Genomic DNA, 25,335 nt, shown 5'->3' with positions numbered 1-25,335 from the left:
CATATTCGACCTTTTTTTTTTTTCAGAATCACGATCGCAATCATTTTAATCAAACAGCTGTCACAGACACATAAAAAAATGAACCAAATGGCCTTGTTTTGTTTTTACAATTACATCCTAGAAAGACATACCCACCAAAACATTGCATTTTAAATTTTTATAAACACTTGTAAAGAAAAAAGGAACAAAAGATTGCTGAATCTGTTCGTGCGGGATACAACTGGCTTCAGTTTATTTTTCGTGCGAGTATTCGCACGGGCTGGCATAGCAGGTGGTAGAAATGTAAGACGCTGAGAGCAAGAAGTGTCCGAAGCAGATCATCAATGTGATTTGAGAGCCGAGCAGTAGTCAAAACATTTTCAGCAATAATAGCTCTTAGAACTTGCTTCTGTATCCCCTCCGAATCGTCATTCAGGTAGTAAACATGAAGCTGCGGGCTCTCTTTGGGACACAAATATTCTAGGAGAGATCAAAAATATGTAAGGTAGGCTGTTTCAAGTTGATAAGTCGGGAAACCTAAGCGACACGTTGCCATCAACATCCGTAGAGCAGAATATCTCTTCTTCACCAGCTCTGGCACATGAATAGCGAACAAACAGTCAGCACTTAATGTAAATCCTAGAATACTCGCAGACGAAAGAGAAGGATAAAAAGGACGTGGCTCGGGAGAAACAAAGTTTTGGCAGGTTGAACCTCATAATTTTTTCCTTACTTTCATTGACTTGAAGACTGTTTTCCGTGCACCATATTTTAAAATTGTCAAATAACTTCGGTTCAAACTGAGTCACAGCCTGTAAAGCCTCAACAAAACTTTTGAGAAATACTGACAAATTATAAACATTTTTGAATTGATTATTAAAACCAAAAAGGACATAAAGGCTAGTTTATTGCCTTGTTTGGCACCGCACGTAATTTCTGCTCATTCTGACTCGATATAACCAGGAAAAGGGACGTACACTTTTTGATCCCTATGTCCCAAAAATCAACTACCAATAGGACAATATGGTTAAGAATCCCCATCACCTTGAGATTCTGATCCCCATCACCTGATTCTCAGTTGCAAGAAGCAACGACTTTTTAGTAGGTAACCAGAAATAAGTCAAGGGGGGCAAAGTTTACTTTCAAAACCTAGGGAGTGGTGCAATTCTGTTGTTTCGCAGTTTCTCCAAAAAATCATAAATAAAACCATACCCTCCCACAAAACAAACGAAATGTACTTTTCAAAATCTAATGGGAGGGGAAAATTGAAATGACAACAATTTGGTTTGAAAAACTGATATCAACACTAATTTGTTCCCAATTATGCCCACTAATATGTCTGTGTATCTCTTGCCAGATTCATCTCACAGATAGAAGAACAGCTGTTCCAGGCCTTCATATTTTCTAATTTCAAAAAAAGGTGCCTTAAATGTGAACTCTGATTTGTCAATCACAAAAATACGCTGGAAAGTTGAACAATTACCAACTCGTGGAACAATGAAACGGATACATGATTGACGGTATAGTCATGTGTAATTTTGGTTTTCACCGACATTTATGACTATAATGTGGCCTGGGGGCAAATATTCGTAAACAGTGAAAGATGCAAGTGAGGAATTCTCCTTTTTCAGAAATCATGTGGCCGGCATGTGGCCAAAATGTGCCAAGCCTGATAAGAAGCATACCAAGCACAGAGATGCGGAAGTGTACCACGCGTAATTGAAAAAGAGGCGGTCCGTGATGTACCCAAAGTGTCAGAGAAACGGCACTTCCTTGGATTCAAGTTCAAGATCACAGAGGACGATCAAAATAAAATTATAAAGAAATTACTCATACGCAAAGAAAACAACAGGGAATAACCATTGTATCGTTCCGTTATGACTATATTTTCCGAAATTGGATTCAGATCTAGTATCGTTTACGAACATTTACCATCTAAATATTGCAGATTTTTTTATCAAGTTAATAGGTCTTTTGCATATATTCATTTCACGTACTTGGATAAAAGTAGTTTCTTGATAATAATCGGCAAAGATGATTTGGCAAGCACAATGGAAAACACTAGTGTGAACCGATCAATTGCAGAAACAACTTTATTCCAAAACCAAACCACGCAATCCGGAAATGCAAAATAATTGTCTTGGCAAGTCCAGTAGACTAATTAAGACCCGCCTAGTCAGCAAATACCACTGTGGCTTTTCTTAATATTCTATTAGACCCTGTTCTTGTGATTTACTAGCTATTAATAAAAAACTGCAATAAGACCCAGGACAAATTAGGAGATTTAGGTGAGACTTTAGCAGGGGTGGCAATTCACAGAAATGTGAGGAAGAGGGGGAATAATTTCGATTTTTAATTCGGAAACAAAATATGTATTGTCACAATTTGAGGGAGGTGGGGGCGATTTTGTATTATGAAAACACCAAACAAAGTATATTTTAAAATATATTCCGAAATCATAATTGATCACGGGGAATTTAGCGAGGGGTTAACAACTGGGCATTTTGAGGGACACCTGGAGGCATGAGGCACGGAGGCACGCCGGAGGCATATTCCAAAGGGTGCAATATGTTAATATATACAGATTGCCTGTTATTCGGTATATGTCGAATATTTCAGAACCTTCAAAAGCGATTTTTTAAAACTTGGAAAAAATCATTTACAGGTTTATTTGGCAAGGAAAAGAACCCCCAAGACTGAAAACAACTGATATGTACCTAAAGAAGAAGAACGGAGGACTGCAAATTGTTGATATCCATGCAAAAACTAGGTAACCCTACAATGGCACTGATGGTGTCACTTTTTCCTATTACACATGCAGCGTTGCCACCAGCTCAAAAATAAAATTCTGATTTTTCTTCAAAAAAAATCCTGAAATTAAAAAAAAAAAATCCCAGAACACGGTTTTTAAGTTATAAAACATAGGGCTGCACGGTGCTGACGTAAAAAGCAAGGTACGAAATTCAAAGTACCGTGAAACGTGGTTTCTAGTTGTAACTAACAACTGATTGTCAATATTCCTAGTATTATTTCGACGTAAAAACGTTCTGGTGGATTAGTAGGATTTACGACAAATATTTTAAGCCAAAACAATTCGCCAGAGTTCGGAGAAAACATGTCTACGCATCTACGTTTCATCGTTATTGGAATTTCCCGCCCAAGAATTGACGTCACGCTTTGCAGCCCTATTCAATATGGCTTAGCCAGCGGTAAAAGTTGCCTTTTATCACGTCTTCACACGTCCCTTTCCCTTTTATCATACCTGATTTTCTGTTTAGTGGCTATGCCAAGACGCAACCTTGGATCTCGGATTCTTAATTGTACTAAAAAAAAAGGAATCTGCTGCTTTGCCACGAAAGAATCCGGAAGAAACACAGATCCCTTTTTCCCGAATGAACTTAGAATCCAACTTTCTTGGTATTAAACCCAGGCCTTTGGGTATTTGAAGAGAAAACTGTAAAGCAACAGTCAGAAAAACTGTTACTACCGAGTTATTATTAAAAAGCGCTAAGTAAAGCAACCAACTAAAAAAAAAACAACTAGTTTCTCAGATATTTATTGGTACGTTTCAGTAATCATCTCGATAATCACAGCTCAAATGACAACCCTAAGAAACTTGACAAATGAGTTTTAATAAATAAGACTAAGCTTAGTTAGCACAAGTATAAACATTAAATCTTTTACTACTAAGTCTTCTACTGAGCAGAACAAGTTTTTCAATGATATTCATCACTTCCGCTTCCCAAGATCTTGGAATGTATTTGAGACTAATAAAATTATATCAAGAACTCAAGCGCACGGGGGACGAGGGATACACGCACTTGAGCTGGAAGGATCAGCCCCACCGTAGGTGGCCTCGTCGTCCCTAGGAGACATGGTTCAAGATACTGTTCAGTTCTGTGCCCTCATGCACGTCGGTATTAAGGTTATTTTTGTTTTTTTGTTGATGGGTCGGTTGTATTTTTTTTTTTTTTTTTTGTTGATTAAGGTTGGTCGTAAAAAGGGCTGAAAAAAAAGAAAAAAAAGAAGGAAAGAAGTGCCACCGCAAGAATGGGTTTCTTGTGGACGGAGGACGCCCAGTCTACGGGAGAGCAAATAGTTTTTTTTGTGTGTTAAAAAATTTTAAAGTTGTAAGAGTAAGCCTTTTGGAAGACCCTTTAAAATTCGAATTCGTATTAGTGAAAATTGAAGGATAGGTATTTTAAGAAACTGAAGTAAAAATGCCACCGGATAAGCGTCTCCTAGAGGGGGAAGGACACCCTGGAACGGGGGGAGCGATAGATATTTGGCAAGAAAAAAGTTAAATGGTAGTGTGCCTTCATGTCCGCTAATACATTGACTGGTATATAATTTTTTTCTTTTTTTTGAAGTTTAGGTGATATGATAATGTATAAGATTTATAGTAAGATTTATAAGTTGTAAGATTTATATGTTTTTGTATTAAAATATCACCGAGTGGAGAGGAGGAGGGGAGGGGAAAAAATAACAACTACCTCTGAAAAATGCTAAACAAAATTCCTTCTGTTGACACACAGAACATGGCGAGGGTGGTGGTTATGGTCTTGAGGTCAGTTTTGGGTTTAGGTGCCATTTTTAACATGATGATTGCGATGCTGACGAGACATCAAAAAAGTGGAACCCTTTCTTCTGGATAAATGAATTCAGCTTTGTGAAGATGTCTGAGTCAAAGCCAAAGACAATGTTGGTGCCGATTTCCACATAAACGGGTTCTGCTGAATGTATGATATACAGGCTGGAGTCACAGTAACCCTGGTCTACCAATGCGGCAGTTAATGTGAGATCAGCATTCAGCCGGAACTACTGGCACATAATTCCTATGTCGTCAGGGAACGGCATCGCTATATTCTGCGTGTCAACAGAGTGGCTTATTCGCCCAGACAAGTAGCCAAACTGTATGACCCGCCCAACTAATACTCTCTTTCCCCTGCCAACCGGTCTGTAAACGCACCATTCACCGATACGCAATTCCGATTTTACACCGACCTCTGCATTGGTTTGTGGCGACTCACGTAATCCTACTCGTCGGCCCTGGACCATCACCAGTTTTAATCGGTCACTACTCAGCTTCTCAGAGCTTTCCCTCAGAAGCCACAACAGCATGGATTTTTTATTGGTGTTATGGAGCCGTCAGAAGTCTTGACAAGAAAAAACCTAGAATTCTTCATGTTCATCACAGGCTCACTAACCCAATTTTTCTCAACTTGGTGTTTCACACAGTGAGCAATCACAGGCAAATCTTCAAAGATGCCGTCACTTTCTGAGCCCGATTCAGTGTCAGTCGCGGAAGCCTTTTTCTACTTATCGGACAGAGTATTTAACTCTGAGTCATCGTCTGAGTCACTGTCGTGAAGTACAGAAAGACAAACATTCGGTACTTGGTGACCGAAAGCAGAAAGTACGTCGTCGGGTATCAAGGCTTTCATTATTCGCTGGCTTTCAATACGAGCTCGCCCTAGCTCGAGCTTGATTTCATCGTCCCCGGGCAAAGAAAAATCGGAACTGACAGACACACCACCAATGGATCTAACTCGCTTGGCCTTGGGCAAGGACAACTGTTCATTTGAATATCGAGCTTCAAAATCCGTTATACTTTCATATTGACGAATTCGATGTAGAAGTTGGAGGAACGAAAAGTTTATTACAGTACTGTAAGTGCTGGTTTGAGACCGCATCTTCCTAAAAAAATCTTCACACGGTTGGCTATTCATGTCGGAGAGTTTGAAAAGACGTTCGAGCCCAAGCCGTTTGAATCGACGAATGAGAAGCACTAGGGAATGCATATTTATCCCAAGGCAATGGTAAAGGTTTGTGGTGATAAAATTCTCGTTCAAAGCATAATGTCCACTTTTTAGGACCCAGGATCTCCAATGTCGAACGCAGTAAACAACACGACCAAGAAAAGATAACCTCTCAAGAGGAGAAAGTTTGCCGTCGTTAAAAAACGCGCCGTACGCTTTCCATAAGCCAAAGATAAAACTGCGTTCCTTCGCTTCCAGGAACACGCTGTTTCAGGTGTGCCGGAGGCACGGAGGCACAGCCGGAGGGACGAAGGAAGGGACACCTGCGACGGTCAGTTATTAGCCCCTCGGAATTTAGCTAAATTTTTAATATAAAACTGCTAATTATTCAATTTCCCAGATTAGCGACATGCCATGAATTATTCCATGGTGCTAAGAATCTTACTACAAAAAATATTTTAGGTTTTACGCAATTTTTAAGATTTTACGTCATTTTATCTACCGTCCAGGGAAAACCTACCTCAGAAGTTAAAATAAACAACTGGTGTAAATTGGCTGGTAGCTTCCTGTGTTTTCAATTTTCTGCATGAAAATTAAATTATTGGATTTTAAGTAAAATTTTAGATAAGATTTGATTGTTTAGTCAAAATTTTCAATAAACAGTAGTTTTGTTGAACGAGTTCTTAATAATAATTTTACTAAAGAGATTCGAGTGGAAAAAGACTGGCATTATTGTTCATGTGGTTGGAAGTTCAGCGTGACTATGTTTCTATTAGTTGACATAGTTGAATTAGTTGACTATGTTTCATTAGTTGATATTAGTTGACATATTTCTATTAGTTGACATATTGTATTAGTTCTATTAGTATATTTCTATTAGCTGTTGTGACACTGTAAGAAATGCTGTTTCAATCTAGTTCTGATCAAATTCATGATCCCTTTCATTGTTTCTCCCATAATAGAAATATGAAATAATATAAAGAAAAAACCATAGTTGATCAAGGGGAATTTAGCGCAGTTTTTAATATAAAACTGCTAATTATTCAATTTCCAAGATTTGTACAGGCAGTTTTTGAAACTCATGAATTTGAGTTCAGGTCGACACAAATTTACCGTTTACTGATCTTAATAATGTAGTTATAAGTCGAAAGTTTGTTATTTGGCTGTTATTGTCAATGGAAAAGTCTCTAATTCTGCAATTTCCGATGAAGTACGAGGAAAGTTATTGTTGTGGTTACTTTTCTGTACAGGCAGTTATAAAGAAATATGAAATAATTTCATAAAAATATGAAATATGACATATTTCAACTAATAGAAATATGTCAGAATACTGAAGAACACTTTCAGATTACGAACAAAAAAAATACCCTTCTGATTTCGTCGCATTATTTAATTGCAGACTTTTGGCATATTATATAGTAGCTGATGGAGCCATGAATACTTACAACAAAAAAAAGCCTTTAAGTATTCAAAATAGCAATTTTTAATTTATTTTAATGTTTCGTTTTTTTTGCATTTTTTATTGTTTCTGGCATCCACCCGAAAGTCAACTTAATATTTGGAATTTAAAATGTGAATTATTAAATATACAAAGCTAGCGGTACGTCATCAAGCAATTGATAGCGCCAAGAGTCTTTCTAAAAAAAGCTTTTAGTTGCTCTAAAAGTAATTTGACTTTTAATTTAAATTTTAATATTTCCTCTAGGCTATTGTATATACCATCCATAAGAAATCTAACTCAACATTTTTAATCTTCAATTGTTCAATATTTAGTTACCAAGAATTACCATTACTATTACCAGTAATTACCATTACCATCTATAGGTCAACAAATATTGTAACTTCTTAAGATGTGACCCTAAACCCCGTTCCTGTGATTGATTATCTATTTATGAAAAAAAATTTATAGGGTCAAGGAGATTTTGAAAGCTTTAGGGTCCAAAAACCCCAAAATCATTCAAATCAATTGATCCCTAAGACCTAATATTACTAAACGTCAAATACGCCATTTTAAGCATTATCCATACATCTGTCCTTAGTGTAATAAATAAAAAAAAACAAGTTTTTTAAACTGAAAGTAAGGAGCGACATTAAAACTTAAAACGAACAGAAATTATTCCGTATATGAAAGGGGCTGTCCCCTCCTCAACGCCTCGCTCTTTACGCTAAACTTTTTTATTGTTTTAAAAAATAAAGTTGTGAGACAGAGTCAAACTTTAGCGTAAAGAGCGAGGCGTTGAGGAGGGGACAGCCCCTTTCATATACGGAATAATTTCTGTTCGTTTTAAGTTTTAATGTCGCTCCTTACTTTCAGTTTAAAAAACTTGTTTTTTTTTATTTAATTTCTGATCGTTTTTTAGTTAATGCAGCTTTTATTTGTATAAAAATTTTACTTTTCTTTTGCTAAATGGATGTCTTTACAAATTAACTTACGTAACTAACTTCTATATTCGTATATTTTTCTTCTGGCAAAAAATACAAAGTTGCAGATTTTTGCAGATATGAGCTTGAAACCTATGTAATAGGGTTTTCTGATACGCTGAATCTGACGGTGTGATTTTCATTAAAATTCTTTCACTTGTAGGGGATGTTTCCCCCTCTTTAAAAAAATCGAGTAAATTTTCTCAGGCTCGTAGCCTTTGATGAGTAATACTAAACTTAATAAAATTTATATATTTAGGATCAGCATTATAAACACATTCTTTTGATACATTTATTGACATCAAAATTTCGTTTTTAAAAGTTTCGATTACTATTGAGCCGTATCGCTTGTTTTTTTATTGTTTTTTTTATTACGTATATGTTATTACTTATATGAAGGGGTTCTCCCCTTAGTCAATACCACGCTCTTTACGTTAAAAGTTAAAAAAAATTTGATTCAGAAACCCTTGAATCACAAAGGCCGTTTAATTAGAATAGATAGCTCTTTTGAAAGCACTAAAAAAAAACTGTAGCGTAAAGAGCGAGGTATTGACTTGGGGGAGAACCCCCTCACATACGTTATAATTTCTTTTCGTTTTAAGTTCTAATATTCCTTCTTACATTTCAGTTGAAAAAACTTGTTTTTTTTTATTTAATTTCTGATCGTTTTTTAAATAATGCTTGGAAATAAGGCGCCCCATTAAGATAAATGTACCTTATCCCAAAGAAACATACTCCAATGAAATATTCTACATATTAACACCCGCATCTAGCCCCCCCCCCTCAAGAAAAAATCCTTCCTGAAAATTGTTGTATACTTCCCAATAACCAATAAATAATGCTGGCAAGTCCGGTGCCCCCTTCATGGCAATTTCCCTTCCCCCATGAAAACTTCCTTCATGAACAGATCCTCCAACATAACCACCGACCCACCCTTCCCTCCCACTACCAGAAAAAAACCTCCTGAAAACTTCTGTATACTTCCCAATAACCAATACTATATGTTAACATTGGGTAAAGTTCATAACTTTTAGCCCTCCCTCTGGGAACTTCGGGGGATTAAGTCATCCTAAAAGACATATTTATCATATTTTCGACCATGCTGAACAAAATGGCTATCTCAAAATTTTGATTGGGTGACTTTGGGAAAAAAATAAGCGTGGGAGGGGGCCTAGTTGCCCTCCATTTTTTTTGGTCACTTAAAAAGGGCACTAGAAATCTTAATGTCCGTTCCAATGAGCCCTCTCACGATATTCTAGGACCACTGGTTCGATACAATCACCCCTGGGGGAAAAAAAAACAAGCTAACAAAAAAACACATAAACACGCATCCGTGATCTTTCTTCTGGCCAAAAAATGTAAAAGTCCACAATTTTATAGATAGGTTGTTGAAACCTCTAAAGTAAGGCTCTCTGATACGCTGAATATGATGGTGTGATTTTCATTAAGGTTTTATAAGTTTTAGAGGTTCTTTCCCCCTTTTCTCAAAAATCAGCCAAATTTTCTCATGCCCATAACTTTTGATGGGTACCACTAAACTTGATGAAAGTTATATTTTTGAAATCAGCATTGAAATCTGATTCTTTTGATATATCTATTGGTATCAATAACCCGTTTTCTAGAGTTTCGGTTACCATTGAGCCGGGTCGCTCCTTACTTACAGTTCGTTACCACGAACTGTTTGAAAATCTAATATAATTTCTCTATTGTATATACCATCTACGAGAAATAATCATGTTGATAAATAAAAGTTCAAATAGGGATAAATCCTTTCAAAAGACAGTAAAAATTCACAAAAATACTGGATGTTTCGGTCACATGTGCAGTGACCGTCCTCAGCAGAATTTGATGATGAAAGTGTATTTCTGTTGATGACGGTCACTGCATATTTGACCGAAAAATCCAGTATTTTATTGTGAATTTTCACTGTCTATTAAAAAGGATTTATCCCTATTTGAGCTTTTATTTATCGTCATGAAAACGCAGTGTGATCTTCGAAATTATCTACTAAAATCATATAAAATATGCCAAATTCCAATTTTGTTAAAAACAGGTCTTACGAAGTGTAAAGAGGTTAAAAAAAGAAGTCTAAAAGGTCAAGAAGAATAAAATGTTCCTAAATCAGTTACGCAAAGTAGGAGAGCCCTTTCAAAGTCTTTAGAAAAAAAATTATCTAAACAATACAAGAAATTTTAGTATAATTTTTTTCTGTTTGTAAGTAATTTATTGATTCTAGAACAAGAGGCTTGGTACCCATTCTGTAACACGACGCGGAAAATAATCAAAGCTATAATAAATGCCATAAAGCTTCAATTATTTATTTATTTCATAAGGAAGGCGCTTCATATGGAAGGGATGGTCGTATAAACTTCGGAGGGAGCTCAGTCGATTGGAAATCGGAAGTTATAATACCCTTTTTAAAGAGTCAAAATGATCGGACGACGACTAGACAAAGCTCCCTCCCCCTCCCAGAGCAACTACTGCGTCATTGGTGCTTTACAGAAAACTATATGTGTATTGAACAATCTTAGAACTAATAAAATTAAACTGAATATTTTATATATAATGATATTAACTGCTGAAACCTCATCCGTTCAAGATTCTATTTCACTGTAATTTTCATTTTATTTTCAATGCTGTAATAAGTACAAAAGAAAATATTTGTAATATGATTCTTTTTCGGTAAAGCGCCAGTTACTCAGAGGGCTTTAGTCTTTTGCAGTTAGGGAAGGGGGCAGTAGCCAAACTCTTGTTTGTAGTGATTTTTGTTCATTTTTAGCTGATCGGCATATAGTTTTACTCGTTTTAAGGTTTATTTATTCATTTATATTAGTAACGGTTGTAAGTTTGTTTGCTACGATTGTTTATTTAATTTCTGTTCGTTTTGGGTTTCATTTTAATAGTAAAAGATTTTTTTTCGTTTTAAGCTCGATTTTCATAATCCATTTAAGTTTCACTCGTTTCAAGACTTATTTTTTCATTTATATTAGTAACGGTTGTACGTTTGTTTGTTATGATTGTTTGTTTAATTTCTGTTCGTTTTGGGTTTCATTTTTTCTTTAATAGTAATTTCTGGTCGTGTTGAGTTTGAGTTATTACAGGTTTTATTTAATATGCTGATTTAATATGGCTTTTACTTTTCTTTGAAAAACTTCTTTTTCGGGAAGTTTTTTTAATTTAATTTCTCTTAAAGATGGGACCTGTTAGCACCTTTTTTTAGTCCCAGGGAAAATTGGACACGGGGCAATACGCACTGACAATTTATTAATTTATACTTTCTCTCGGATCAGAATATCCTTTTTATTAGAGATAGTTGAAGAAAAAAAAGAAAATAGCAGACATGATTAAAGTAAATGGAAAAATGAATATTTTGTAGCAGGGAGCTGAGCTCAAGTGGTGGAAGAATATCAACACTGAATATAAATAAAATCGTTCTCAATAACCAGATGTCATAACAAAGATAATAAAGAAGGTTGTTATGATTCTAAGGAAAATAGAAGGAAAAAACAACAGAAAGTTGAAGGAAAGAAAAAATGAAAAACAACAAAGCGGGTAAATTGAAAAGCATCCATTGGAGTTATGAAAATTCCATTCCGTAATGAAGCAGAGTAATATAGATGACCAAAGGAACCTCCCTTCCTGTTTTCCATCGTACAAAGCTAACTTCCGATAAAAATCAGTCAATCAACGTCGCAACCCCTCCCTACATTTGAATAATTTTTCTCAAGTTCATTCAGTCAATTTCAGTTACGAATACAATACAGTAGAGTATCATTTCTTCCTCCGTCTGACAAAAATAAACAAATAAAGTAATAGAAGTTTTTTTGTTTTTGCTTCTTTTTTTTGCCTACCATAAAAGGTGGACCACAATAAGTATCATCACTAATATACTAATAATTCATCATAGGGATAATATCGTAGTCCCTTTTTTCACAACATTCGTGGCACCAGGGGACTCAAATCTTGATCTTGGGGCCTAATATGTCACCAGTCAGCTATTTGCTCAGGTTTTCCCATTGCAACAGCGTTGCACTTCCTTTTAAATGAATCAACAGAGAGGTTTTCAGTGACAGCAATCCACGGGGAACGATTCCAAATGGGGATGTAGCGTCTTATCAAAGCAGTCTTCAGTGTCAAATGTCTCCTTCTGTAAGTAATCTGACCCTGCAGTGTTTCTGCACGTTTGTTGAATTGGCAAGAAAGAGGTAGTAAAAGTGGTGACAGGTCGTTGGCTCTACAAATGACACCCCAAATGCAACAATCGCTACTACGTAATGCACCATAGCTCCCCTAATGGTTGGATGTAGCCTTAGGCTATATAAAAAACGTAGCTGATTTGGTTTAGCTGATTGGTATTAAAGAATAAATGAAACCCAAAACGAATAGAAATTAAATAAACAATTGTAGCAAACATACAGATAACAGATACTAATATAAATGAATAAATAATGCTTAAATTGAGTAAAACTTAAATTGTATATGCAAATCAAATTTGAAACGAACAAAAATCACTACAAACAAGAGCTTGGCTACTGCGTCATTGGTGCTTTACTGAAAACTATATATGTCTTGAACAGTTATTGATACATATTAATTGCTGAAAACTCATCAATTCCTGAGTTTAGTTCAATGCTGTTTTATTTTTATAGTCAATGTTGTAATAATTGCAAAAAAAATATTTGTAATATAATTTGTTTTCAGTACAGCACCAATGACGCAGTAGGCTTTACACTTTTGCAGTTAGGGCTGTACCCCCTCCCCCTGAATACGAACTTGCTATGTATCACACCTTTTCATACTATCTTACTGATTACGTAAGTGTGATATTTTTACTCATATATACACATTTGGCATCTTGTCCCTACTCTTAAGACTTGAACCTTACTTTAATCACTTTTAATTAAATATCGTTAATTTAAGAATAATCCCTTTTAATTATTCAACTCTCAACTGATTTATTATTTACCGTTAGTCAAGGCCGTATCCAGGATATATTTTCGGGGGGGGGGGGTATAAAAGGTTTTTTTCGGGGGTGGGTTACAAAAAAAAACTTTAAAAACATCAAAAATTTGTTTATATTCATTTTTGTTACGTTTTTACGAGTCGGGACAAACATTTCGTGGGGGGGGGGGGTCTAACACCCAAACCCCCTAGATACACTCTTGCCGTTAGCTATTACTAATTAATTGCATTTAAATATATTTTTCAATAAGCATTTGCAATTTTTCAACTAGCCTCTCAGCAACTTAACATTATTCTTCACTATTTCAACACGGTAACTATTAATTATCTTTAGCCACTAATAATTAATTCATTTAATTACCTTTTTCAATAAGTTCTTGCCATTTTTTCGACCAGCCTTTCAGCAACTTTGCATATGTCTTCTCTATTTCAGCACGTTCGTTGACAAGCTTGATCAGATCATCGCACAATCGATTTCCATCCTCTATTCGTTTTGTAGTCCTTTTATAATTACTGGGCTCCCAGAAACTTTCACTCCCTGACACTAGGAGCGCGTCATCACTGTGATGGGACATTTCCCCAAATGATTAATTCACTGACAAATTATTCGACAATCCCTTTCCGCGATTTGAAGCATTGATTAGAGACGAATTAGCTTTTTAAACTTTGGTTATGTCTGAAAATAAAAAATTAAAAGTAGTACATGAAGATACAGCAGGATATTTTCTTAGAGACCATCAATTGTGCCCTTTTTTTAATTAGCATTCTTTTTATTCAAAATTATTCTTCCTTTGAATAGGAGCCCCCCAGGGAACTGCCTTCTAAATAGAAACTTTGCAAGAAAACCAAATAAGAAACTTTATAACTGAAAGTTAGAAAAAAAACTCATAAACAGTTTTTTTCAAAGATCGTGTTACTAATCAAACAGTTTGTGGTAGCGAACAATAGGTAACGAGCGACGAGGGGGTATTTACCGGGGGGGGGGGTATTTCCCGCGGGGGTTATTTTCTGCGGGGGAATTTTCCGCGAGGGGAAAAACACCGCAAGTCAGAATCAACATGGAGTCAATTTTGTAAATAAATTTCAACAAACTGAAATTTAAAACGTGCATACACGTGTCATAACCTGCCACGAATACACGTCAAGAAATTCCAAGGCAGTTAAAAGTTGAAAAAACAGCTGTTCAAATAGTAGTCTCGGTGGCGTGAACTATAAGTAATACTTAAGCTGAATTATATAGGGTTCAGTTGCAAGGCCGAATCTAAGGGGGTTTGGGGTTTGACTTTTCCCCCCATCGAAATTTGCCCGACTCGTAAAAACGTAACAAAAGGGCATATAAATATTTAATGCATTTTTTTAAGCTTTTTCTATCCCCACTACCACCCCACCCCCCACCCCGAACAAAATCATGGCTACGGCTTTGTTCAGTTAATTAAGAGAACCGATCCTTGCTGGCTAGGAAACGGTAGCAATAAATACATCATGTTATCCAATTTTATTACTACTCCCGTCTTCCTATTTCTTCCTACTTTAGCTATCCGTTCTTATTAGCCTTTCAATCTATTATGGAGAAGTTCCAACTTTCTTATGGCCATAGATAACTTTTTGAGTATGCCATTCCTCAAGATGCGAAAGTAGTTTTCAAAAAGGCTCTGCGAGAGAAAAAGAAGCAATGTAGACCATAAATATGCGTGTTACTAAGAAAATCCATTATTAAATTTGTTTGATGTCTAGGTATTTACGTGTTACAGCGACCACACTCAAGTTCTTGATCTGAGTAAAACCGGTTTATCTGTCTGCACTCGGAAATAATTAGCCTAGTAGCAGTGAGATAACTACTAAGCAGGTATATTTTAATTAAATATTTAATATATAGAGCTGGTTAGATATTAGTAGTAAGGCATCTAGTACCACTGAACGTGATTGCGATTTTTTGGAGGTCAAACTCATGGATACATGTTTTTTTTTTGTTTTTTTTTTAAACTGGTATTTTTTCAATGAAGCCAATAACACTTTGCAGAAACCCGTGAATGTAGGACTGAAAGTCCGTTCGTAGTATATCTGAATCCAATTACTAATAAAGTTAGTGTGACCGCCATTTTTTGATCTGGTTAGGTGGGTATAATCTGGTTTGGTTCGTTATTGCGAGAGGATTACTCAATTTACATCCTAGTGTTAACTGGGCGATGACTTAGTCTAATTGCGTAGGTACTAAAGGAACATTGAATATTTTTTCTGATTTTGTGTTTTCGCAGGAAAATAGCTTGTCTTTAGCAAGCTTAGCCATAGCTAGTTGAAACTCTGCATAAATATCTTCATTTTTAGTCTAATTGCGTAGGTACTAAAGGAACATTGAACATTTTTTCTGATTTTGTGTGACCACCCGGCGCCCCAAAGACCAGTGTTGTGAGGTCCCTTACCACAACCCCAAAGGGCTTCGATCCCCCACCCCAACCCCGAAGGAATCCCCCGGTCCTCAAAGGTTCTCTGGGCTCCCAAAGGGCCCCCGGCGCCCCAATGGCTCCTGAGTCCCCCATTATAATACTTTTTAAGGCTTTATTATATCTTTTCAGAACAAATTATTATTTTAGGGAATTATTTCGGTGAAACAGTTAGAGACATTTTAAAAGATGATTTAAAAGATGATTTTAGAAGAGGACTTGAGGGTGAAACTCTGTGGACCTTATAATACACAAGTTCCATTTGAACAGTGTTGTGAGGCCCCTTACCACAACCCCAAAGGGCTCCGATCCCCCCACCCCAACCCCGAAGGAAACCCCCGGTCCTCAAAGGTTCTCTGGGCTCCCAAAGGGCCCCCGGCCCCCAAATGGCTCCTGAGTCCCCCATTATAATACCTTTTAAGGCTTTAGTATATCTTTTCAGAACAAATTATTATTTTAGGGAATTATTTCGGTGAAACAGTTAGAGACATTTTAAAAGATGATTTTAGAAGAGGACTTGAGGGTGAAACTCTATGGTCGTTATAATACACAAGTTCCATTTGAACAGTGTTGTGAGGTCCCTTACCACAACCCCAGAGGGCTCCGATCCCCCCCCCCCAACCCCGAAGGAACCCCCCGGGCCTCAAAGGTTCTCTGGGCCCCCAAAGGGCCCCCGGCGCCCCAAAGGCTCCTGAGTCCCCCATTATAATACTTTTTAAGGCTTTTTTATATCTTTTCAGAACAAATTATTATTTTAGGGAATTATTTCGGTGAAACAGTTAGAGACATTTTAAAAGATGATTTAAAAGATGATTTTAGAAGAGGACTTGAGGGTGAAACTCTGTGGTGGTTATAATACACAAGTTCCATTTGAACAGTGTTGTGAGGTTCCTTACCACAACCCCAAAGGGCTCCGATCCCCCCACCCCAACCCCAAAGGAAACCCCCGGTCCTCAAAGGTTCTCTGGGCTCCCAAAGGGCCCCCGGCGCCCCAATGGCTCCTGAGTCCCAAATTATAATACCTTTTAAGGCTTTATTATATCTTTTCAGAACAAATTAGAGAATTATTTCGGTGAAGCAGTTAGAGACATTTTAAAAGATGATTTAAAAGATGATTTTAGAAGAGGATTTGAGGGTGAAACTCGGTGCTCGTTATAATACACAAGTTCCATTTGAACAGTGTTGTGAGGTCCCCTACCACAACCCCAACGGGCTCCGATCCCCCCATCCCACCTCGAAGGAAGGCCCCCAGTCCGCAAAGGTTCTCTGGGCTCCCAAAGGGTCCCCAGTGCCCCCAAGGCTCCGGGGCCCCCATTATAATACTTTTTCAGGCTTTATTATATATTGTCAGAACAAATTATTATGTTAGGGACTTATTTCGGTGAAACAGTTAGAGACATTTTAAAAGATGATTTAAAATATGATTTTAGAAGAGGATTTGAGGGTGAAACTCGGTGGTCGTTATAACACACAAGTTCCATTTGAACAGTGTAGTGAGGTCCCCTACCACAACCCCAAATGGCTCCGATCCCCCCACCCCAACCCCGAAGAAAGCCACCGGTCCTCAAAGGTCCTCCAAGCTCCCAAATCAACTTAAAGTAAGGAGCAACAGTAAAACTTAAAAACGGACAGAAAATAGATTTTTACGTGAAAACAACTTCAACAGTGCCCAGCCCTCCGCAATCAGACATTAAATTATAAAAAAGTTTCTTCAACTGAAAGTAAGGAGAAACATAGAAACTTAAAAATGGACAGAAAATAGATTTTTACGTGAAAACAACTTCAACAGTGCCCAACCCCCACCGCGATCAGAAATTAAATTATAAAAAAAAAGTTTCTTCAACTGAAAGTAAGGAGCAACATCAAAACTTAAAAACGGACAGAAAGTAGAGGATGTGTGTTTTTTTTCTGAACTTTCTGAGGGAGGAGACGGTAACTATTTAGTTTAAGAAATTAGTTTACGAGTAGAAAAATGCTTCACTACAGATAAGGCTATTGTGTTTTTTTTCTGAACTTTCTGAGAGAGGAGGACGGGGTAACTATTTAGTTTAAGAAATTGGTTTACGAGTAGAAAAATGCTTCACGTATTTTTACGTGAAAACAACTTCAACCTTGCCCAGCCCCCCCGCAATCAGAAATTAAATTATAAAAAAAGTTTCTTCAAGTGAAAGTAAGGAGCAACATCAAAACTTAAAAACGGACAGAAAATTGATTTTTACGTGAAAACAACTTCAACCGTGCCCAACCCCCCGTGATCAGAAATTAAACTATAAAAAAGTTTCTTCACCTCTTAAAAACACAATACCGAAATTTCATTCAACTTTCATGTAAGAAAATTATGGAAAATACAATTCTCTAGTTCAAATGTGAAACTTAAGTCCAGTTTTGGATACTCATAATGATGAGGACATATGATTCTAATTCAATATTTTTTTTTTCATAAAAACATACAATTTTTTTTTTAAACTTAGAAATCATTCAACTTTATTTTTTATTTTATTATTTTTTTGTATGTATCTCAAAATGGCAAAATATGGTAACGGTTCTAACAGTTGTACTCTATGATATCTCAGATAAACTATGCGGCTTTCCTAGTGGTACTCTATTGCTGATTATCGACACTGCCTAATGTACGGCACGCATTAAACCAGTATTTCTTATGCGATGGAACGATAAACACATAAGTCATATCTTAAAAAAAAGTGAAGATGGAACATTTTGATAAAGTGTGTTCACATGACAAGGTTATTGTAGCATTGAATGCCAACAAGGAGAAGTATTTAAACTATGAAACAAGTACAAGTGGTAGCACTATTGGAAATATATGCATGCATTGTCATGACAGTAAGGAATTCAATTTCTTTGAAATACCGAAAAGATTCCATTGTACAAATGGTGGATATGCAAGATTGAGATTTCCGGAGATAATTGCACTCAAAGAGAATGCAAACATAAAGATAATCGTTGATGATAGAGGACAACTCCTTGCTACTGTTGCAGGTAACATATTACCAACTGATACATCCAAGCGTCATCTTTTAGGTATTAGCATTCAACGGAAGGTCAATAAAAGAAAGGCCTACTCTTCTACGAATATCGTAAACCATATCTTGGCTACGTGCCGAAACTGTTACCTGTGTAAAAATAATGTAATAATAGACAGTGAAATTGCCAGAAAAATGAAAAGGGCATTGTCAGAAAATATCACTATGGAATATCAAGATGAATTGATGAAAAACAAAGTGCCAGCAAACGTTACTACCATTAATCAAACAGTCGATGAATCAAATAATAGCAAAGATGAAACGTATATTAAACCTGTCGGTGACACACCAGTAAATATTGTGCATGACTCAAAATGGAATAATGATTATTCTACCGATTACGAGTTAAGAGAAGACAATAGCTACAATATCAAGAGAGAACATGGTGAACTATTTTATGGAACAGATTCAAAATGACCAAAGTTGATCATTGATATTAATAATGTATCATAACATATTTTTGTATTAATATTCTACATAGCGTTATTTCATTAAAAGTATATTATGCATTACATTGTTACGTTTTCATTATTTTTAGAGTAAGCTAGCATATCAAACGTTTAGAATGTATATTAAAACATTGGAGATGTATGAAAAGGAATTCGCATACATCTATTGTCATACACATGGGATAACATTGTTCTATAAACGGTTCATAATAAAAAAAATAGTTTGGGACAAGAAAAAAAAAAACCTAAAATAATGTCGTGAAATCATTTTCAACACTCAGAGCAGGGGGGCGTTGGGATTGAATCATAGAGAAACAACGAATTTACTTTTTTTTTAAATGTGACTCAAAGATGTTTCGTTCTCTTCTCTGGCTTGAAATTACATACAAACGAGCCAATCAGGTGTTAAAATCCTTATGTTTGCTCAAAATTCGAGAAAGCAACGTCGGTTAGACTACTTTATTTTGCATGTTATTCTTAAAGCCGATTAAGATGAAGAAATGTCTTCAACGTCAAGGCTAAAAAAAAATAAATTCTGGATATTTTTGACAGTTTGTAGTTTATGCACTAATATCGATATCAGTAACGATTCTATTTGAACTTTCTCCAAGTTGATCAAATTTATCTCTAAACGGTTCATGATAAAAAATAGTTTGAGACAAGAAAAAAAAACCTAAAATAATGTCGTGAAATCATTTTCAACACTCAGAGCAGGGGGGTGTTGAGATTGAATCATAGAGAAACAATGAATTTACTTAAAAAAAAATGTGACTCAGACGTTTCGTTCTTTTCACTGTATTGAAATTGCATACAAACGAGCCAATCAGATGTTACAATCCTTTGGTTTGCTCAAAATTCAACACAGCAACGAGGGTTAGGCTACTTTATTTTGCATGTTATTTTTAAAGCCGATTAAGCTGAAGAAATGTATTCAAAGTCAAGGCTATAAGAAAAAAAAAGTTCTGTGTAGAAAATAATTTCAAAGTACCAAGTCACATGATAGTTACGCTATTGTAGAAAATAATTTCAAAGTACCAAGTCACATGATAGTTACGCTATTGTAGAAAATAATTTTAAAGTACCAAGAAATTTAATTCAGGAAATTATGAAAAAAATAAAATTTAGACAGGGTTACGTGTTTTTGGGGGAGATACACGATTGGCTGAAACAAAAGCAGAACTTTTAAAATCACAACAACTGAAGATCAGTAGATAATTCCGTTGTTTTTTTTTCTGTTAAACACGATTGGCTGAAATAAAAGCGGAACTTTTAAAATCACAACAACTAAAGGTAAGTAAATGATTCCTTTGTTTTTTTTTGTTAAACACGATTGCTTGAAACAAAAGCAGAACTTTTAAAATCACAACAACTGAAGGTCAGTAAATAATTCCATTGTTTTTTTTTTGTTAAACACGATTGATTGAAATAAGATGAAGAAATGTATTCAAAGTCAAGGCTATAAGAAAAAAAAAGTTCTCTGTAGAAAATAATTTCAAAGTACCAAGTCACATGATAGTTACGCTATTGTAGAAAATAATTTCAAAGTACCAAGTCACATGATAGTTACGCTATTGTAGAAAATAATTTAAAAGAACCAAGAAATTTAATTCAGTAAATTATGAAAAAAAAAAATTTAGACAGGGTTACGTGTTTTTGGGGGAGATACACGATTGGCTGAAACAAAAGCAGAACTTTTAAAATCACAACAACTGAAGATCAGTAGATAATTCCGTTGTTTTTTTTTCTGTTAAACACGATTGGCTGAAATAAAAGCTGAACTTTTAAATCACAACAACTAAAGATCAGTAAATGATTCCTTTGTTTTTTTTTTGTTGAACACAATTGGTTGAAACAAAAGCAGAACTTTTAAAATCACAACAACTGAAGCTCAGTAAATAATTCCATTGTTTTTTTTGTTAAACACGATTGATTGAAAAAAAGAGGAACTTTTAAAATAACAACAACAGATTAGATCGGTTTTTCTTTAATTTTGGCTTCATGTGTTGTTATGTTGAATTTAGATTAGCCCGGTTTTTCTTTTTATAGTAGAGACTCGTGCATATTTTTAGAGTAGAAAAAAAAAAATTCTGGTTAGTCTGAAGTTGATTGTCTGAAAAGTTTTTTTTTTTTGGGGGAGATACACGATTTGCTGAAACAAAAGCAGAACTTATAAAATCACAACAACTGAAGATCAGTAAATAATTCCGTTGTTTTTTTTTGTTAAACACGATTGGCTGAAATAAAAGCAGAACTTTTAAAATCACAACAACTAAAGATCAGTAAATGATTCCTTTTTTTTTTGTTAAACAAAATTTTTTGAAAAAAAATCAAAACTTTTAAAATCACAACAACTGAAGGTCAGTAAATAATTCCATTGTTTTTTTTTTGTTAAGCACGATTGATTGAAATAAAAGAGGAACTTTTAAAATTAACACATCTGAAGGTCAGTAAATAAAAAAAAAACTAAAATAATGTCATGAAATAAACATGCAAAGTCCACATAGCTTTATTTCATTTTTTAAGGTTCATTTAGACGAGGTTACGTGCGCGCACGTAACCTCGTCTAAATGAACCTTAAAAAATGAAATAAAGCTATGTCGACTTTGCATGTTGATTTCATGACATTATTTTAGGTTTTTTTTTATTTACTGATCTTTAGTTGTTGTGATTTTAAAAGTTCCTCTTTTATTTCAATCAATCGTGTTTAAAAAAAAAAAAATAAATGGAATTATTTACTGACCTTCAGTTGTTGTGATTTTAAAATTTCTACTTTTGTTTCAACCAATTGTGTTTAACAAAAAAAAAAAACAAAGGAATCATTTACTGATCTTTAGTTGTTGTGATTTTAAAAGTTCCTCTTTTATTTAAATAAATCGTGTTTAACAAAAAAAAAATAAATGGAATTATTTACTGACCTTCAGTTGTTGTGATTTTAAAAGTTCTACTTTTGTTTCAACCAATTGTGTTTAACAAAAAAAAAACAAAAAACAAAGGAATCATTTACTGATCTTTAGTTGTTGTGATTTTAAAAGTTCTGCTTTTATTTCAGCCAATCGTGTTTAACAACAAAAAAAAACAATGGAATTATTTACTGATCTTCAGTTGTTGTGATTTTAAAAGTTCTGCTTTTGTTTCAGCCAATCGTGTATCTCCCCCCCAAAAAAAAACTTTTCAGACAATCAACTTCAGACTAACCAGAATTTTTTTTTCTACTCTAAAAATATGCGCTAGTCTACTATAGAAAGAAAAATCGGTCTAATCTAAATTCAACGTAACAACACATGAAGCCAAAATTAAAAGAAAAACCGGTCTAATCTGTTGTTGTGATTTTAAAAGTTCCTCTTTTATTTCAATCAATCGTGTTTAACAAAAAAAAAAACAATGGAATTATTTACTGACCTTCAGTTGTTTTGATTTTAAAAGTTCTGCTTTTGTTTCAACCAATTGTGTTCAACAAAAAAACAAACAAATGAATCATGTACTGATCTTTAGTTGATTTTATTTTAAAGTTCAGATTTTATTTCAGCCAATCGTGTTTAACAGAAAAAAAAAAACTGAATTATATAATTATCTTCAGTTGTTGTGATTTTAAAATTTGTGCTTTTTTTTAAGCCAATCGTGTATCTCCCCCAAAAACACGTAACCCTGTCTAAATTTTTTTTTCATAATTTCCTGAATTAAATTTCTTGGTACTTTGAAATTATTTTCTACAATAGCGTAACTATCATGTGACTTGGTACTTTGAAATTATTTTCTACAATAGCGTAACTATCATGTGACTTGGTACTTTGAAATTATTTTCTACAGAGAACTTTTTTTTTCTTATAGCCTTGACTTTGAATACATTTCTTCATCTTATTTCAATCAATCGTGTTTAACAAAAAAAACAATGGAATTATTTACTGACCTTCAGTTGTTTTGATTTTAAAAGTTCTGCTTTTGTTTCAACCAATTGTGTTCAACAACAAAAAAAACAAAGGAATCATTTACTGATCTTTAGTTGTTGTGATTTTAAAAGTTCCGCTTTTATTTCAGCCAATCGTGTTTAACATAAAAAAAAAACAACGGAATTATCTACTGATCTTCAGTTGTTGTGATTTTAAAAGTTCTGCTTTTGTTTCAGCCAATCGTGTATCTCCCCCAAAAACACGTAACCCTGTCTAAATTTTTTTTTTCATAATTTCCTGAATTAAATTTCTTGGTACTTTGAAATTATTTTCTACAATAGCGTAACTATCATGTGACTTGGTACTTTGAAATTATTTTCTACAATAGCGTAACTATCATGTGACTTGGTACTTTGAACGAAACGTCTTTGAGTCACATTTAAAAAAAAAGTAAATTCGTTGTTTCTCTATGATTCAATCCCAACACCCCCCTGCTCTGAGTTTTGAAAATGATTTCACGACATTATTTTAGGTTTTTTCTTTTTTTTTCTTGTCCCAAACTATTTTTTTTTTATTATTAAATATGTATAGAAAATTTTTATCCCATTTGTCTGTCAAAAGATTTATGCGAATTTAGGTTCTTGAATATCCAATGTTTTGATATACATTCTAAAAGTTTTATGTGGTACCGGACTCTAAAAATATTGAAAAAAGAACAATGTAATGTATAACATACTTTTAATGAAATAATGCCATGTAGAATATTGATACAAAAATATATTATGATACATTATTAATATCAATGATCAACTTTGGACATTTTGAATCTGTTCCATAAAATAGTTCACCATGTTCACTCTTGATATTGTAGCTATTGTCTTCTCTTAACTCGTAATCGGTAGAATAATCATTGTTCCATCTTGAGTCATACACAATATTTACTGGTGTGTCACCGACAGGTTCAATATACGTTTCATCTTTGCTATTATTTGATTCATCGACTGTTTGATTAATGGTGGTAACGTTTGCTGGCACTTTGTTTTTCATCAATTCATTTTGATATTCCATAGTGACATTTTCAGACAATGCCCTTTTCATTTTTCTGGCAATTTCACTGTCTATTATTACATCATTTTTACACAGGTAACAGTTTTGGCACTTAGCCAAGATATGGTTTACGATATTCGTAGAAGAGTAGGCCTTTCTTTTATTGACCCTCCGTTGAATGCTAATACCTAAAAAATGATGCTTGGATGTATCAGTTGGTAATATGTTACCTGCAACAGTAGCAAGGAGTTGTCCTCTATCATCAACGCTTATCTTTATGTTGGCATTCTCTTTGAGTGCAATCATCTCCGGAAATCTCAATCTCCATATCCACCATTTGTACAATGGAATCTTTTCGGTATTCTAAAGAAATTTAATTCCTTACTGTCATGACAATGCATGCATACATTTCCAATAGTGCTACCACTTGTACTTGTTTCATAGTTTAAATACTTCTCCTTGTTGGCATTTAATGCTACAATAACATTGTCATGTGAACACACTTTATTAAAATGTTCCATCTTCACTTTTTTTTAGATATGACTTATGTGTTTATCGTTCCACTGCGTAAAAAATACTGATTTAATGCATGCAATAAACTAGGTAGTGTCGATAACCGGCCATAGAGTACCAGTGGGAAAACCGCATCGTGTCTCTGAGAAATCATAGACTACAATTGTTAGAACCGTATTTTTGATTTTGGGAGCTTGGAGGACCTTTGAGGACCGGTGGCTTCCTTCGGGGTTGGGGTGGAAGGATCGGAGCCTTTGGGGTTGTGGTAGGGGAACTCACAACACTGTTCAAATGGAACTTGTGTATTATAACGACCACCGAGTTTCACCCTCAAATCCTCTTCTAAAATCATCTTTTAAATCATCTTTTAAAATGTCTCTAACTTTTTCATCGAAATAATTCCCTAAAATAATAATTTGTTCTGAAAAGATACAATAAAGACTTAAAAAGTATTATAATGGGGGCTCAGGAGCCATTGGGGAGCCGGGGACCGTTTGGGAGCCCAGAGAACCCTTGATGACCGGTGGCTTCCTTTGGGGTTGGGGTGGGGGGATCGGAGCCCTTTGGGGTTGTGGTAGAGGACCTCACAACACTGTTCAAATGGAACTTCTGTATTATAACGACCACCGAGTTTCACCCTCAAATCCTCTTCTAAAATAATCTATTAAATCATCTTTTAAAATGTCTCGAACTGTTTCACCGAAATTATTTCCTACAATAATAATTTGTTCTGAAAATGTATAATAAAGCCTTAAAACTTTTTATATGGGTGTACGCAGGAGCCATGGTGGCCCCGGTGGCCATGGGGGTGCCAAGCAACAATGTGAGGACCG

At 35.0% G+C, this 25,335-nt stretch overlaps 1 protein-coding gene across 8 annotated transcripts in view; it reads right to left on the bottom strand.

Moving 5' to 3' along the window:
* Window positions 1-25,335, bottom strand: part of Synd (protein kinase C and casein kinase substrate in neurons protein Synd) — a 206,605-nt gene that overhangs the window by 118,897 nt on the left and 62,373 nt on the right. For all 8 annotated transcript variants that reach the window (XM_089089306.1, XM_089089310.1, XM_089089312.1 and 5 more), the window contains exon 2: window positions 13,483-13,797. In XM_089089306.1, coding sequence (XP_088945432.1) covers window positions 13,483-13,696 — 214 coding nt within the window. In that variant the 5' untranslated portion in view covers window positions 13,697-13,797. The remainder of the gene's footprint in view (window positions 1-13,482; window positions 13,798-25,335) is intronic.

Source organism: Artemia sp. Qi Xiang Cuo, chromosome 5 (assembly GCF_049724085.1).
Source record: "Artemia sp. Qi Xiang Cuo chromosome 5, ASM4972408v1, whole genome shotgun sequence".
In the NCBI taxonomy this organism is placed as follows: domain Eukaryota; kingdom Metazoa; phylum Arthropoda; class Branchiopoda; order Anostraca; family Artemiidae; genus Artemia; species Artemia sp. Qi Xiang Cuo.
The sequence above is the reverse complement of the archived record's forward strand: the minus strand, read 5'-3'. Positions and strand labels throughout refer to the sequence as shown.